Source organism: Lupinus angustifolius, unplaced genomic scaffold (genome assembly GCF_001865875.1).
Source record: "Lupinus angustifolius cultivar Tanjil unplaced genomic scaffold, LupAngTanjil_v1.0 Scaffold_32_82, whole genome shotgun sequence".
NCBI classification, from domain to species: domain Eukaryota; kingdom Viridiplantae; phylum Streptophyta; class Magnoliopsida; order Fabales; family Fabaceae; genus Lupinus; species Lupinus angustifolius.
Window position 1 is genome coordinate 66,879 of NW_017720727.1, and position 17,090 is coordinate 83,968.

General features: G+C 34.8%; 1 protein-coding gene across 3 annotated transcripts; it reads right to left on the reverse strand.

Annotated features, from left to right (window-relative positions):
* Positions 1-16,620, reverse strand: LOC109338646 (putative acyl-activating enzyme 19). Of its 3 annotated transcripts, none has more exons than XM_019575921.1 (17): positions 16,224-16,616; positions 11,632-12,135; positions 10,379-10,575; positions 9,913-10,116; positions 7,584-8,312; positions 5,897-6,546; positions 4,672-4,747; positions 4,474-4,560; positions 3,366-3,409; positions 2,613-2,721; positions 2,461-2,520; positions 1,546-1,627; positions 1,376-1,440; positions 1,230-1,289; positions 860-904; positions 589-698; positions 1-382 (listed from the first exon to the last, which is right to left on the reverse strand). In XM_019575921.1, the coding sequence occupies exons 1-17, from the start codon at positions 16,549-16,551 to the stop codon at positions 151-153; spliced, it is 3,582 nt and encodes a 1,193-aa protein (XP_019431466.1). In that variant the 5' UTR covers positions 16,552-16,616; the 3' UTR covers positions 1-150. The 3 variants fall into 3 exon arrangements, with proteins under 3 accessions (XP_019431466.1, XP_019431469.1, XP_019431468.1); XM_019575924.1 differs by lacking the exon at positions 16,224-16,616 and having other exon boundaries at positions 11,632-11,736; positions 11,810-11,918; XM_019575923.1 differs by lacking the exons at positions 1-382; positions 589-698; positions 860-904; ... (1 more) ...; positions 1,376-1,440; positions 1,546-1,627 and having other exon boundaries at positions 2,461-2,532; positions 16,224-16,620.
* Positions 16,621-17,090: the final 470 nt, after the last annotated feature.

Sequence of the window (17,090 nt, forward strand, 5' to 3'; positions counted from 1 at the left end):
TGATCAAACATATTATGCTTTTTCCTTTCCATTGTTTTTTATCTTCTGAAAATATAATGGTTCAACTGCTACAAGGCACTTTTCAGAATCTAAATACAGAACTAAACCGCCTAATATGGTTTAACAAAATTTCAACTAAATACATCAGCTTTAAGTTCCATGCTGCTCTGGAATTTCAATGGCAACACAGTGCAAGTAATCATCCCGACAACCAACGAAAATCCGTCCACCAATCATTAAAGGTGAAGAGAATACATCACCTGGCAAGTTTAGCCTTGCAAATTCTTGCACATCAATGGTTGGAAGATCCGCATCTCCTGAGAAATCCGAGTTCACTCGAAGAAGATGAATGCCTCCAGAACTGGAACAAATGCAAATTAATCTGGACAAGGAAAATGATTAAAATTGATAGCTGATAATCGGCATTTCTCCTTCAAGTGCGTGTTTGGGAAGGACTATTTTCTGGTGAAACAACCACTTCACTTGCCAAAAGCTCTCTATTTAACTGAACTTTTGATTATAAACTTTTTTCACTACAAAATAAGCTAATCAAAACAGATTGTAATTACGAAAATAAACAAGGCTAACCTGTCTGAAGAATCGGAGGCCTCAGATTTCAACTGCAAATGTTCATCAACATAAGCAGATGCCGTAATTGGATACCCAACATTGTATTCCCATTGTAGATCCCCCGAGTCCTGGTGTTAATGAAATGTGACAACAATATCATCAACCCAAAGGAATCATTTTGGATACTGTAGCCTATAATCATTAATCATGAATTGGATATAGCAAAGATAACAAATCCACCAAATACATGATTTGGGGGGTGGGGGCGAGTTTATCTGCCAGTTCTCACCAGTTTGAACGAGTAAACACTTCCCTTCCTGGAGCATACAATCACCTAAGGGGGGAAATACAAAACAATTACTGATATAATTAAAGTTTCCACTATAAACAAAAGCTACAGAATAACTATTTACACTAATACCATAACTTCGTGAAGATGCAAACACCTACTTTGGATGTGCTACAAGAAACTATTTGATTAATGCCCATCACTTTTCTTATCCGTTATACTATGCTAAATCCAAACAGAAACCGACATATGTTTTCACTATCTTTACTTGATGTTCACAAAAGGACATGAGGGTGAGTGGAAAGGATTGGTTTCATCAATTTTCTTTTTAAGAAATAGCTTTGTAAAATCCATAAAGAGAATGATGTACCTCATGAGGAAGAGCAGAAGGTATGCATGGCCCAGCAAATATTGGACCATCAGCAGTTTTCTGAGCAAAATTCACCAACAATGCCAGTTAAATTACTTCCATCTAGTTACATAATTTTAGAATTGCAACCATAATGAGGTTCATACCTTCCAAACTAACGATCCATTTGGATCTAATGCTCGAACACAGCCATCTACTGAGCAACATATTACTGCATCAAGCAGGAAAAAAAGTACACCACTATAAGGACAGAAAAATATAATAGACATAAGTAATTACAAAGACAGACAACAAAATCAAAAGGACAGACACATACCAGTTCCATTTTGGGTGATAGCCAGAGAACCAAACACAGGGACTTCTAACTCATGTAGCCATAATACATTAAATGGAGAAGCCTGGATTTAGTAAAGGAACATTTCAGTATAACATAGAGCAATAGTGCAAGTAACTTGAACACATCACTAACTTCTAATGTTGTTGTAGTAACAGATTAATGCATCCAATGTTAAAATCAAAGGATTAACACCATGGATCAATTCAAAGCAACACCAATCAGTTTTTTTTTTCTTTCAATTTTATAATTTTTCCTTTTCCATTTTTATAAAAAATATGTTCTACATAAAAATTAAACAAAACTAAACATGCATATTATATTGGGGAGGGATCCACTTCCTCCAAGAGTAAGTTCATCCTAGCCATCAATTATAGGGAAATCCAATGATTTGAATTAATGAGTAGATCTAAACCATTAGATATCCATATAATTGATGGCTAGGATGGAGAGTAAGTGGACCCACACTTTCTTATATTTGCTATAAATCTAAGCGGAAACAACTGAAATTGTGAACACCAGGCCAGCAACGGAATCTTAATTCCTAATCCATTAAGCTGTTTATATGCATCATTCCAAAGGTCAACAATTAGTTTAATTCATTAATCTTCCTAAAAAGGCCAGCTCAGAGGTTTCTGCAAGATTTACTTGATAAGCCCTCTTCTATTCTCCCAACTTAACACTCTGGTGATAATTGGAGTTACCAAAAAATCAACACTTTTAAAGATGCTGACATTTCTAATAGAAGATTTACACAAAACACTAAATTCAAAGCCAGAAATTTGGGTATTGCCATATTTGAAACAGAGCTCTATCATAACAGATCAACAAAATAGTGGCCCCTAAAGAAATAAACACTTCTGAATGAATATTAAAAGAATAATCTATTCATTATACCAATATTGATATAGCTGTTATACGACCACCAGTAGAGGCCACATAAAGCACACCACGAACCTACATGAAAAACTAGTATCAGATAATAAGAACTCAGCAATCTTTCACTAAACAATGTAAATGTATTGCATCATTTAGGAGAGAAAAGTAACCTCATCAATTGCTGGTGACCCATATACACTGCCTCCACATGGTAGCATATAGACAAAGCAATGATTTTTGTAATCAAGAGCATATAAGTTATGATCGTGTGAGCCACACCTGTATAAATAGTAAACCAATTCCGAAAACTTCATAGTTTCCAATCAAGCTACACAGACAATGTTGAACCTGTTGGACTTCAACCTTCACCATTGTATCTATTATGCGGTAGTTTTTCTAATGTGTGCCCAATGACACGTATTTAGCAACCCAAAAAACAAGTTTTCATGGGAAAAATAAATATATCACCTCTCAAAATCATAAATGCAGCACTTCTCAATGAAAACTTCCTTTCTTGGGTTGCTAAAAAAACAAGTACCTTTGTCACACATTAGAAAACCCCATTATGTAAGAGTATGAAACTTAGCATAGGTTAAAATGAAAAAATGTCAACCTATATCCATTCATGAATTTCTTTTCTTTTATTCCACTCCTACACTTTAGCAAATGCCAAAAATAGCTATTTCAAAGATTAACCTTCACACACCAGCAGCGCTCGAAAGAAGCAGCCTAACACACTCATTCCACCTAGGAGGTTTCTAAGTAGAGCAGATGCTATCTTCTTAAAAAAAGTTCACAATTTCACCTATACTTTAGTAAATACTTCAGATAAAGATGCACAATAAAGTACACATCCATTAAATTAATGATATGCAATATCATTGTTACTCAACCATATAGAAAGTGAAGCATAAAAAAATTACCAGATCAACTGTCTGCGTGTATCTACAACTGGCTGTGATTTTACCTACATGAGTTTATAACATTTGCAAATTAACCATATGAATGGGGAGGGGGAGAATCGTGCAGTGGCCTCTCTTTTAAAGGAGAGGGGACTGCATAAAGAAGTCAGATAAATGAGAAGTGTCTTTTAATTATAAAAAGAAAGTTAATCCTAGAGAAATGAGTGAAGGGCATAACTTGGAGCAAGATAATAACATAAGATACCCTCCAAAAAAGAGGTAAAAACTAATACAAGGAATGTGAAAAAGAAAAAATAGATGTAGCAGGGGCTGCTGGGTTTCTTTTTATCAGAAATGAGAACTCACTCGAAACAAGCATGAGCAAAACGCACAAGAAAATCCATGAATAAAATCTCTTATATGTTCATTAATATCGTAACACACCAAATTATCTAAAATTTCACAGATATTTCCAGTATGAAAATTTTGAAGGATCAAGTAGTATTTCATTATTTCACTAAGATTTTGTTTAATCAAAGTGAAAGATATTTACTGAAGACCAAAAATTCATTGAGCTAATGCTCAGTTCCCCAAGTCTAGCAAATCTGAATGACTCCACATTCCTGCACAGTTCCATCTACTATTTAAAGTACACCTAATTCAACTGTCTATCTGCCTAACCTAACTATACAACCACAACTAATCTAACTTCTGAACTCGTTCATTTCTATGGGAATAAACCTTCCAAACTCACTCTTATTTAAAAGGACATGCGGCAAGGATTGAACCCGTGATCACTTGGTCAAAGAGGCTCTGATACCATGTCATGAATCAACTCTCCCAAAAGCTTAACCTGTTAGGTGATGACATATTAATGGATTAATTATATATAACATTCTGATTTTACATTTTTCTTCACAGAACCTCTTTCTCCGTAAGCCTATCTCCATCAATTGTCTATGTATATGTAACCAGATTATTTTTGCAATTCCTTCTGAAATTACTCATCCCTTTACAGGGTCTCTATTGTAGTAAAAAATATTGACTAAAGAAAATCTAAAAGTTTCAGGCAGACACTAGGACACCTCAAACACGAAAAGGAGTTTGATACAGCATTAAAACCAGATACCTCTCCAGATGTTTGGAAACTCCAGCAGATGTGTCCATTTGAAAAATCAAGAAAATATATTTTCCCCATGTAACATCCAACAACAACCTAGAGAAATACCATATGTTAGAGAAAATGAATAGTCTTAAAACACTTATTGTACTGGAGTAACTTGAAACATTAAAAATGAAAACCCAACTTTAACAAATGAACACCTACTTGGGTAAAATCAGAAACAATTGCTGCGGTACATTCAACACGGCCTTCTAGTGTGATCTCCCACTGGACAGAACCACTAAACAGATTACTAAGTAGCAGTCTATAAGTTCTAAAGCCCAAATTCTCTTAATAATTTTAGAACCAAAAATGAATGGCACTGCTATTGTGGTATACACACATATATCACATGTTAAGTTATATCAAGTCTACTCATACAACTGGATGCTATACATTGTCATTGGAATGTGAGCTACGACTCTCTTCACCACTTGCTATATATATATGTGTGTGTGTGCGTGTGTGTGTGTGTGTATATATATAAGTGGTTACCACATGTAAATAGTTAACATTTCAGAAATAGAAGATCACTTTCTATTATACCTAACTTTATCTCTCAGCCGTTTTCTCTTTCTAACAGTAATAACTCCTACCTATAAGCCTTGTAAATTGTAATAAATATTTAACACTTGAAGGTACATAAACAGAAGAGGCTGAGTGTCAAATCATATAAGCAATTACTTTGTTAACACCATTAAACATGTAGAGGACAGATTTGGTAACTAGCATAAAACAAAACCGAAAGTTCCTATTTAAGGAAAGGGCGACTAGCATAAACAAAACTGAAAGTTTAACAGATCAGCATTGCAATAAAATGAAGGACATGACAGTACTAAATATAATTCGTGTACTGATGTACTTTCAGGTATGGCAATGATGCAAAATGGAAAACTATTCTTATCCAAATCAAGCATAACTCAACAAGATTGTGCAAACTATATTTTACAGAAATGTTACATGTTCCAATCTCTTAGGATATTTAACAGCTTGAAAACACAAACAAGTAAATAAGTAATTTGCCCTATATTACCAATTAACTTTTTCATTCTTTCAGGTAAACAAGTTCCATATCATCTTTGATGCTTCTAACAAAATCAAAGGCATGCAGATTGTACAGATGTTTATATGTAATTCACATCATATATCAATGTATACTAAAAAATCCAAGAGTATGAGAAACTAAATAATCAATGTGCACTAATGGTAATTTAGATTAAGAAAATAAGCTGTTGCAGGTTACACAAGTTTTCATTAGAACATGGAGATTAAACTGCAAAATGAAAATGCATTCTTTCAAACACAAATGTTCCACAATTTTATACCAATGACAGGAGAAGTGCTAAACAATGGAATAAAACCATCTATACAAACTATAATTTGTTGTTACCTTCTGGCATTTATACAGAGAAATTTATGTGAGTGAGATCCAATGAACAAATAAGTGTCTGAGCCTTTAACCACAAGCAATGGTGAAGCATCAACACAAGATTCCATGTTAACTTTCCAAAAGTCTTTCATACGACCCCTGCTACCTCTTGGAATATTTGGAGACCAAGTTGGTTGGTGTGCATCAATCACTGCAGGCTGCTCTTTATATGACACCATGTTGCATCGGCTAAATGAAGACGATAATAATATTGAAGAGGAATACCATGGAGAATTCTCATCAACCTCTGATGTAAAACCTATAGAACCCCTCTTCAAGCGTTTAGAAGGAACATAATAATCATCATTTCCTTTGGATATCATCTTTGACTCAAGTGAACCAGAATTTCCAGTAAGATTGGAAGAAAAATAGTTACTTTTTCTGTCTGTATTTAATTCCAAACAATTATCCAGCCTGTCATGCAAAGAGCATGATCCTCTTTTCTGGAGAAGAGCCATACAAAGCTTAAAAGGACTTGGGTAGTAATAAAGAAATCTCATATCAATCCCTAAACTGTGAGCAACATGTGCAGCAGAAAGAGAGTTACCACCCATTGTAAAGAAATCGTCATCCCTGCAAACTTTTTCAACCATCAAGGCATCAAGAAAGGCCTGTAAAAACAATTATAAAATCAATATTTCAGAAGAAGACTTTCATTTCATTATGCAATACCAATTCATGAAAATTTCAAGAAGGAAACAAAACTTCATTGGGCACAACATTTTCTTACAGAAACACTCTCACGTTATAATGTAGGTTCATATATTGATTTCATTATTTGTGATGTATCATGGATCACATAAAGGAAAGACATAGCAGTCACAGGTTTTATGGATAAAGGAAATTTAAGAAAAGGGATGAAGTACAAGTGTACAACTAAGAGGAGAATAAGGAACCATCCAAAACAAGAACGTCAATATACAAATTAAAAACAAGCAGTCATAGATGTGTACTTAACAAAACGAACATGCTTGAAAAGATCTAAGAAACTGATTTTTTAATTGGCCTTCCAATAATGAAATAATGCCAAGAAAAACAGTATTTTCAATGTGGACTGAACTCCTAGCCATTTGGTCATACAAACCTATAATACTATTTCAAGAACTAAATCAACCCTAAGGTTTTCTTATGGGGAGAGGGTGTGTGTCCCATAACAGGTTTGTCTCTATCAATAGCATATCAGCATTACCAATCAAAAAGCTGCTAGCAAGTTCAGCTTCAACCTTCACACTAATATATTGCCACCCATGCTCTCTTGAGCAGTGCAGTAGAAAATATGCAATTGCAGATTGTATATTCTTGCTTTTTCCCCCTTTTCACGGGTCTGCAAGATTTGTATGATAACTTACAAAAAAATTAAACAAAGAGTTATCATGAAAATTAAGAGGGAAAGACTTCTAGGAGACATAAACACAAATCCTCTCTCCCCCACTCAACCGTCTTTCATATTCACTTGTGGTAGTGAATTCATTGCCAGTGAAGAGAAAATTTACAGATGAAAGAGGAAGGGCAGTAAACCAAAGCATGGATTCTTAGTCACAGGTTTACAAAAGGAGTGGAAAAGTTTCATAAGACAAATTCAAAGGAGAAATTATGATTTCAGTTCAAATACACAAGATAAATTGTAATATTAAATTATGAAACATACCTTTTTAATAAGTTGCAGAAGATTGCTACAGTCCATGTTACCAACCTTATCCCGGGCATTCTTTGTCAATAAAGCTAAAGCTGAGCCAACCAACAACTCGTAATTAACTTTACCACTAGAAGACATGGGAAATGATTCTGTAAAGATGTAGCGATTAGGAAGCACTACTGATGGTAGTTTCTTAATCAACCAACTTCTGATTGCAGGTATTAATGGTTCACCCAACCTTCCCTTGTCTTTTAATATTATAAAGGCTTCCAAAAGAAGAGGCTCTGCTTCATTATTTCGACAAATCACAGCAGCAGCATTTATATATGGATGTTCCCTTAGCAAATCTTCAATTTCTTCCAGGGCAATACGCTGTCCGTTGACTTTTATCATGCGATCTTTTCTTCCCAAAAATATAAAATCACCAGTTGGCAACCGTTTGGCTAAATCACCAGTTCTAAAGTATAATTGACTTCGGCAAGCATTAGCAGAATCTCTACAACCATGACTTTGAGGTAACTTTACAAATCTATCAGACATTATATTAAACTCAGAATAGTAGCCCCTAGAAATGCAGGAACCACCAACATATAGCTCTCCCTCATTTGACGCATCATTTTCACCAAGAAGCACCACATCACAGTTACTAATGGGTAAACCTATTGGCACACTGCGTAGCATATCTTCCTTCAAAATCGATGGTATCCTCTTGCAATCAAAATACGTACAGTCACCAGAGACCTTAGTTTAAACAATAGCAAAGGAAATGAATGATTAGCCAATGATAATGATACAAAAAAACTTGGAAAGTGCAATATGACAAGCACTGTGACAAAAATTCATATTAACCAGTTACATAAACTGCATCAATAATAAAATAAGAAAAGAAAAAGAAATTAAATGTATTAGACAATGGTAATGACACAGAAGGTGCGGTGCAAAGTAGAGCCTCATAAAAAATACTAATGTAAATAGATTACATAATATCCCCTAATCTCAAGTGGCGCCAAATTCCTTTGGACAATATTTGATACCTCCTACCAAAATGGCTTTGCTTCAACTTTATCCGATCCTTTCCTTGTCCACACTAATTCTTAAACCTCTTTTGAAACCCACGGTCCGAAAAAATAATCAAAAAGGAGATAAATACATAATTTGTATTGGTGATATTTTAGTAAATATTAAAATAAATTAAAATAAAAGGCAACTCCAAGTGCAATAAGTTGCAGAAGAGGACAAATTCATGTGCTTAACCATTTTTGTAAATCAAACCTAACCTACTACTCCTTAATCAAATCCAACATTATTATCTAAATTTCTAAAACTATTGCGCTTGAATTTATACTCATTATTTTGTTCTCTCCAGAGGGTGAACTTTGACACAACAATATGGTTGCTGCTTAGTGACCAAGAAGTCACGGGTTCAAATCTTGGAAACAGTCTCTCCGTTTGCATGTATAAGGCAGCGTGTATCTACCCCTCCCAGACCTCACTAAATAGGAGTCTCGTGCATTGGGTTTCCTCTCTTTATTTTGTTCTCTCTCAATAAATTCTGAGTCTTCATGGTTTTCTACTTGGCATGCTGATCTAGTTAAACTTTGAGTAAGTTAGGTAAACCTTGAGGTTATGAAGCCAGCCTATATAAATACATCATCTAGTTTTTTATAATAAACTCACCTAAAATGTTACAAGAAGTTGAACATGGATTGCAATAGAAATAAGGTCAAAATTTTCTAAAGCACACCCAAAATATTGCATTTGAACTGCTATAATAATCAAATATCATCTCCTACCTAAAAGAAATGGAGTGATTCCGGTAACAAAGAAAAGAATCAGTGTGCAAGATAGCTCATTCACATTATTCAATTATTTTGTCAGTGAAGTTGTGCAAGTAGTGATAATGATTATTAATAAGTGTGGCAATTTTAAAGGATGTCCCAATACAAAAGGCTCCCACTTATTGGGGTCCGGGGAGGGTAGATGTACGTAGCATTACCCCCACAAGTGGAGAGACTGTTACCAGGATTTGAACCAGTAACATCATGGTCAATAAGCAACAACCTTATGAGTATTGGATTACAGGAACCTCATGGTCGCTAGTCAATATTTCAAAACATTTCCTGGCTGTTGCCTTGTTTTTTATCCTCACTTAATCTATAATATCCCAAAATTGTGACATCATGAGCATTGGATTGCAGTAACAAAGCAAGAACAGAAGGTAAAAAAAATAAGGAAAGAATGCTATGGCAAAATTGAGCTACAACAATTAGAAGCAGACGGCAAATACAAATTACAAACTTTCTTGCAAAACCAGAAAAGAAAGATAGTGTTCGGTTCTGACCTCAGTACTTCCATATAAATTCAAGATTGATGTCTTTGGTAATATGGTTGAAATCATCTCCCACAAGGTAAAAGGAAATATTTCACCACTTAGCACAAGCAATTTCAGCGAACTTTGAATCCGTGACTCATCATGAGTTTGCAATCCAGGCAGAATTGTCCTCAACAGTGATGGCACAGCTGTAAGCCGATTAACAAAATAAGCCTACAGAAGCATTTAATATTCCAGGAAAAGTTAAGAAATTTAAAAAGTAAAATTTCATTACTAACTGATAGAGACTAATAGCATACAGACTGTTTCTCAAATATAAGTGACGTTCAAAATATAAATTACAGTGTTTTTGAACAAAGTTTAACTGATATCTCTATACACATAGAAGCATTGCAAAATAGCATTTCCTAATCTTACCAAGAGAACAATACTAACAACACACAAATTACAAAAGCTAAATCATGAAGCACCATACCTTCAGAAAATCTACTATAGAATATATGTTTTCTTTGAGCTCACTGGAAGGAGGAATAACTAACACACAAGCAGTTAAAATAGCACTGAGAAATTCTTGCAGGTGATCAACAAAGCTGATCGATGACTTAAACAACAGAAGCTCCTGTCCTTTCATTGGATACGTTCCTTGCATCCATAAAAATCGATTTGAAAGACCTAGCAAGAAGGTAAAACAAATTGTGATTTGTGATATAATATGGTATGTAGATATATTCAAGAGAATTATGATTCACGATTTTTTAAAATTAAAAGCATATATTTTATAGAGAATTCTCTGTTTTGGATGACAAGATCTTAAAAGTTTTCGTTAAGAAATGAACAAATGGAATAACAACAAAAACAATCACCAGGCCTTTGTTGGGACTTGGGACCAAGGATTATTCAAGGCATAAATGGAATAATTTTGCAATTAGCAACATGCACCAAAGTAGATCTAACAGAGCTACATTACATCTACAAAAATACACAACTTCGCAATATTGAATGTGTGCAAAGCATAAAAAACGACACCAGGCTTTAACATGGAAAGTCCTCAATATGAATGGAAAACCCATGGGACAAACCACGAAAAATATTCCACTGCATTAAAGGACAACAATATCTTCTCAACACTCTCACGTCCAACAGATACAGATATAGTGATTCCGCATGCAACTCACTCCTATTCAAGTACAACAATTCTCGGTGATTGCAGTACTAAGGAGTAATAGAGATGATACCCAACCTGCTGTATTTTTCTCACTCCTCAAACTCTCAGTATTTATTAATACTCTACTTTTCTTTCTCACTTTTCAGAAGCTCTTCCTATATTTTTTCCGATTCTAACACCCCTCAACCCCTTTTAGCCTCCTTTCTTAACTGATTCTCTCCCTTCACAGCTTGTCAGATATCTTTGTTGCACAACAGTTTTGTATGCTCATCATTTCCCAGCCCATGTTCCTAATAAATGATTCCTCCTAAAAAAGTTTGAGGTGTCCTAAAAGTTTCTTAGATCTTCCTTAAGGATCCACTTTTCATGTCGGACCCATTATTACTCTTCTTCTCAAATGACCAAACCACCTTATATAGATTTCAGTTAGAAGTTGGTAAATAAGATATGCTTATTCACATGTGTAACACGTACAGATCAAAGAGAGGAAAAGTACACTGACATTAAAGAAATCTTGTTTTCATGTACAATAACATTCAGAAGAAAATTAACTAACAACCTACCTTGTTCAGTGCCACACACTCCTTTAGGCTTTCCGGTTGATCCAGAAGTGTACATCAGGTAACAGAATGTTCTCTGATTTTCAATAGCACATGGCCATGCCAAATCTGTTGGAAAACAATGTTCCTGAAAGTTTTCTTCAATGGAGAAGTTCAAAACAGGACAACTAATTGACTTTACCAGCCAATGCAATTCATCAAGCTGGTCAAGGTTACTTTTACCAAATGAAGACTGTGACCCTATAATGAGATCAACATTTGAAGAAGTAATAACAGACAGTATCCTTTCATTTGGCCAAAAAGGATCCAGAGGCAAGAAGGCCTCTCCACACCTCAATACAGAAAGTACAGCAACAACATATTCAACAGAGGGTGGCATATATATTCCTACTATCTTTGGTCTATCCTCTTTACTTGTGTCACCCATTGGCTCGGCATTAGGCATGACAGTTTCTGTGGATTCATGTGTCTGAAAAGTTCCCCCTTCACTGTGGAAGTCATCATTAACTGCAGCAAAATACAGGATCACAATGCAACATCAAGTATAACTCTCACCTCATTTTCACATATAAAGACTAGGTGTGTTTGGATTATCTTATTTTATCATCAAAGTAACACAACCTTTATCTAACCGAGAGCTTTGGTAAAATAAAAAAATAAAAAAAATGTGAACTTCCCCTAAAGATTAATCAAATCAAAGCATGCACTAATAGTTAATGAGCCATCAAATAATTGCTTGTTAGCATTTCCTAAAACCTGTAGAGACCGGACATTAGAGCATTTGGAACCACATGGCTCCTCCTTAATATTAGTTATTAAATTGAGAGGTTATTAGGTAATCTTCCAATCATCCATTATTCACTTCTATAAACATTTCATAAAATTTTCAATTTAGAAATGAAAAATTACATGACTCTTCCCATTCTCCTCTAGACAAGCACATTGTAAAGCTTCATTAGCTACGCATGTCCAGACTGAAAAGGAAAGGAATAGGCCTAAGAATTGAGCTCATCCATTGTTCGGTATCAACTTAATATTGAAATGCAAGAGATTTTGAATAATAGGCTTTACATATCCCCTACATTTTTGCATCCCTCTCGTCTAAATGCTATGGGGTTTACATTATAGTCATTCCTGTCACTGAAAAAATGCTACTAACAGTCTTTGTTATTGAGTAGAATTCGACTCACTGAGTAGAGAGTACTGGACTCGTGTGATTTAATAAGTCCCACATGAATTCCAGTTGTGTCAAATTGTGTTTAAAAGAGCATGTTAGTAACCTTGCTCTTCATAAACGAAAAATTACGAGATTAAATAAAGGGAAACATCGTCTTTTTCATTTCCTAATAACAAACAAAGCATAATGCAACTTCTTCACAGTTATAAAAAGGGGCAGCAAGGCTCGGTGCATGAGCCTCCCACCTCGTGGAGTCTGGGATAGATGTTTACAGTCTTACAATCCTAACATGCGGTCACAAGCAACCTTAGCATTATGCCAAGTCTTACACTATGTAACTACAGTCACAAGCAATCTTAGCATGTATACAGTCATATCATTATGCCGAGTCTTTCTATGATTTGAACTCAAAATCTCTCGGTCAAAAACAACCTTAACATTACGCCGAGTCTCACACTACGTAACTACAGTCACAATTATTTTACTAATACTTTAAAATAAGTAAAACTAAGTGAATATTTTGCATAACGAAGTAAACAACAAACCTGGATGTTTATTTCCGATCAAGTGTGGGTCATCCACACCAAGCAAGATAGACCTGAGGCGATAACTAAGGGAAGTAACAGCGTTCAAAAGAAGAGAATAAGTGAAAGAAGAATCACCGTTATAGAGTGGAGGAGACAGTGATTCCACACGCTTTTCTAAGAGTGTGGTGATGTCTCGGTCGAAGTTGGGAGATGGAGAATTTTGGCGTAAGTATTTGGAAAGGTGAGCGACGCCGGAAGCGTAAATGATAGCGATTTTGTTAAGGTTGGCGGTGGCTATTCGGAAGAACTGGTGGGAAATGCAGCAGTATTGTGTTCCCCTTCCATGTGCTTTTTCTTTCATCTGTTTTCTACTGTTACAATTTTGTTTTTGTATTTTCTTTCATCCGTTTTTTACTCTCTTGATTTATTCATGGATAAAAAGGTAACTACTTAGATTAAGACTGGTTCAACAGAAGATTTGGGGAAAGCCAAAGTAGGGTTATAAATGAGGCAAATCGAATCAAACTAAAGTTCAGCTCAATAAGAATTTGCTTAGCTCGAAACTCGACTCGAGTTCGATACACTTATATTTTTAGCCTGAGTTCAACTCGATTAAAGTACGTGAACTGTTCGGTTCAGTTCGAATTGGTTCATTTGAACAATTCAAATAATTAATTAATTTTTTAAAATATTATAAAATGTATCTAGAAATATAACATTATTTATATATATAATAACAATAAATATAAAAAATAATGCATGAGTCATGGTATAATAACAATAAACATTAAATAATATTTTATATATATATTGAGTCAGCTCATGAACCTAACGAGATGAACTATATCTAGCTCAAGTTCGACTCATTTACTTAACAAGCTCAATTTTCAGCTCAAGTTCGGCTCATTTGATTCATGATGGTGAGAAACCGTCAGATAAAAATCAATTGTTAAGATTATAAGCTCATTTTAAAACCCTAATGTTACATCTTTTTCTTTCTATCCATATAAATGTGTGTTTTTGCATAACTACTCCATTCTGATGCAACTAACCTTGTATCTCCTTTGCAACACAACCCACTTTCCACCAATATTGAGCCCTATATCTCCTCTGAACTCACAAATAAATGACTCATTGTACATTCTTGTGAAGAATGTTTCATTATATTTCAGTTGTGAGGATGTTTAATTATATTTCAAGGATGCATGATCTCTTTGTCGGTTGCTTCTTCACTAGCAGCGTCTTTCTTGTTCATTATTAATAAAAAATGTCATAAGCATTTGTTAAGGGAGAAAAAAAGAAAAAGAAAACTTTATCCAAGGAATAATGTGTTTTAACAAATTACACAAGACTCGTGCTTCTTTTCAATAATCTCTACATTGCTTCATTGTTTTTACATGAAACTTTATGAAAACATTTGTTTATATCATCACAATCTCTTGACAAAAAATCCAGTTGTGTAACAACTTTAGAGAATAGGTCAATTAACTAGTACTAAATAAAATGCAAATGATAAAAATCCCAACTTAGAATCCCAAAAGTATAGACTAGAGAGAGTAATGTTTCTTTCACATACTCCACACACACTATTTGGTGAACAAAACTAACAAGTCGGTTGAGCTATTTAAGTGAAAGAAAATTACTCTTTACACAGATAATCCAAGTACATACACTCCTTAAAATATAAAAGTTAAATAACACTTATATGTCTTTTATTTTAGTGCTTGGAAGCACTATATATTTATCATTTCAACTATACATATATAACTCTGTTGCGACTCAATTTTTGACATATAAAGACTAAGTGTGTTTGGATTATCTTATTTTATCGTCAAATTAACACAATATTATCCATCCGAGAGTTTTGGTAAAATAAAAAAACAAAAAACTGTGAACTTCCCCTAAAGATTAATCAAATCAAAGCATGCACTAATAGTTAATGAGCCATCAAATAATTGCTTGTTAGCATTTCCTAAAAACTGTAGAGACTGGACATTAGAGCAATTGGAACCACATGTCTCCTCCCTAATATTAGTTATTAAAATGGGAGGTTATTAGGTAATCTTCCAATCGCCCAGTATTCACTTTTATATACATTTCATAAACTTTTCAGTTTATAAATGAAAAATTGCATGACCCCTCCCATTCTCCTCCAGACAAGCACATCGTAAAGCTTTGTTTGCCATGCATGTTCGGACTGAAAAGGAAAGGAAGAGGCCTAAGAATTGAGCTCATCCATTGTTTGGTATCAACTTCAAATTGAAATGCAAGAGATTTTGAATAATAGACTTTACATATCCCCAACATTTTTGCATCCCTCTCATGTAAATGCTTCTAACAGTCTTTGTTATTTGGCGAAATTCGACTCACTGAGTAGATAGTACTGGACTCGTGTGATTTAGTGAGTCCCACATGAATTCCAAGTTTGTCGAATTGTGTTGAAAAGAGCATGTTAGTAACCTTGCTCTTCATTAACGAAAAATTATGAGATTAAATAAAGAAGGGAAGCATCGTTTTTTTTTTTCATTTCCTAATACCAAACAGAACATAACACAACTTCCTCACAGTTGTAAAAAAGGTCGGCAAGGCCGAATGCAGGAGGATCCCACCTGGTGGAGTCTGTGATAGATGTATACAGTCTTACAATCCTAACATGCGGTCACAAGCAACCTTAGCATTATGCTGAGTCTTACACTATGTAACTACAGTCACAAGCAACCTAAGCATGTATACGGTCTTTCCAGGATTTGAACTCAAGACCTATCAGTCACAGGCAACCTTAACATTACGCCGAGTCTCACACTATGTAACTACAGTCACAATTATTTTACTAATACCTTACAATAAATAAAACTAACTGAATATTTTGCATAACGAAGTAAATAACAAACCTGGACGTTTATTTCCGATCAAGTGTGGGTCGTCAGCACCAAGCAAGATAGACCTAAGGCGACAACTAAGGGAAATAACGGCGTTCAAGAGAAGAGAATAAGTGAAGGAAGAATCGCCGTTATAGAGTGGAGGAGACAGTGACTCCACGCGCTTTTCTAAGAGCGTGGTGATGTCTCGGTTGAAGTTGAGAGATGGAGAATTTTGGCGTAGGTGTTTGGAAAGGTGAGCGACGCCGGAAGCGTGAATGACGGCGATTTTGTTAGGGTTGGCGGTGGCTACTCGGGAGAATTCGTGGGAAATGCAGCAGTATTGTGTTTCCTCTTCCATGTGCTTCTTCTTTCATCTGTCTTCTACTGTTACAATTTTGTTTTTGTATTTTCCACAACTCTATTTTGATTTATTCATGGGTAAAAAGGTAACTATGTAGGCATGACTCGTCAGCAAAATCACATTTTCTATGCCTATAGCACTTTATGTTTTCATTATTTCTAAAACTGTTAAATATGTATTAATTTTACACTCCTTAGCTAATGGGAATGAAACGGTTAGAGAAGATGTGCTCTCCCAAGTTGATGGGAGATTAATCTTGATAGACTTGCCTACGTTTGTTGTTAATTAGTGACATGGGCACACATGTTATGTTCACAATGGCGAGTTTGACATGTCATTAAGACGGCGTCGTTTTTATAAAAAAATTGTCTAATTTTAAATAAAATAACGTTGTTTTAGTTAGTTTTTAAAAGAAAACTTACACACAAACCGATGTCGTTTAGGTTGTCTTCTTTCATCTCATTTGATGTCTTTTAGAATCACAAGAAATGATCTCTCTCATTCGATGTCTTTTAGAACCATAAGAAATGATCCCT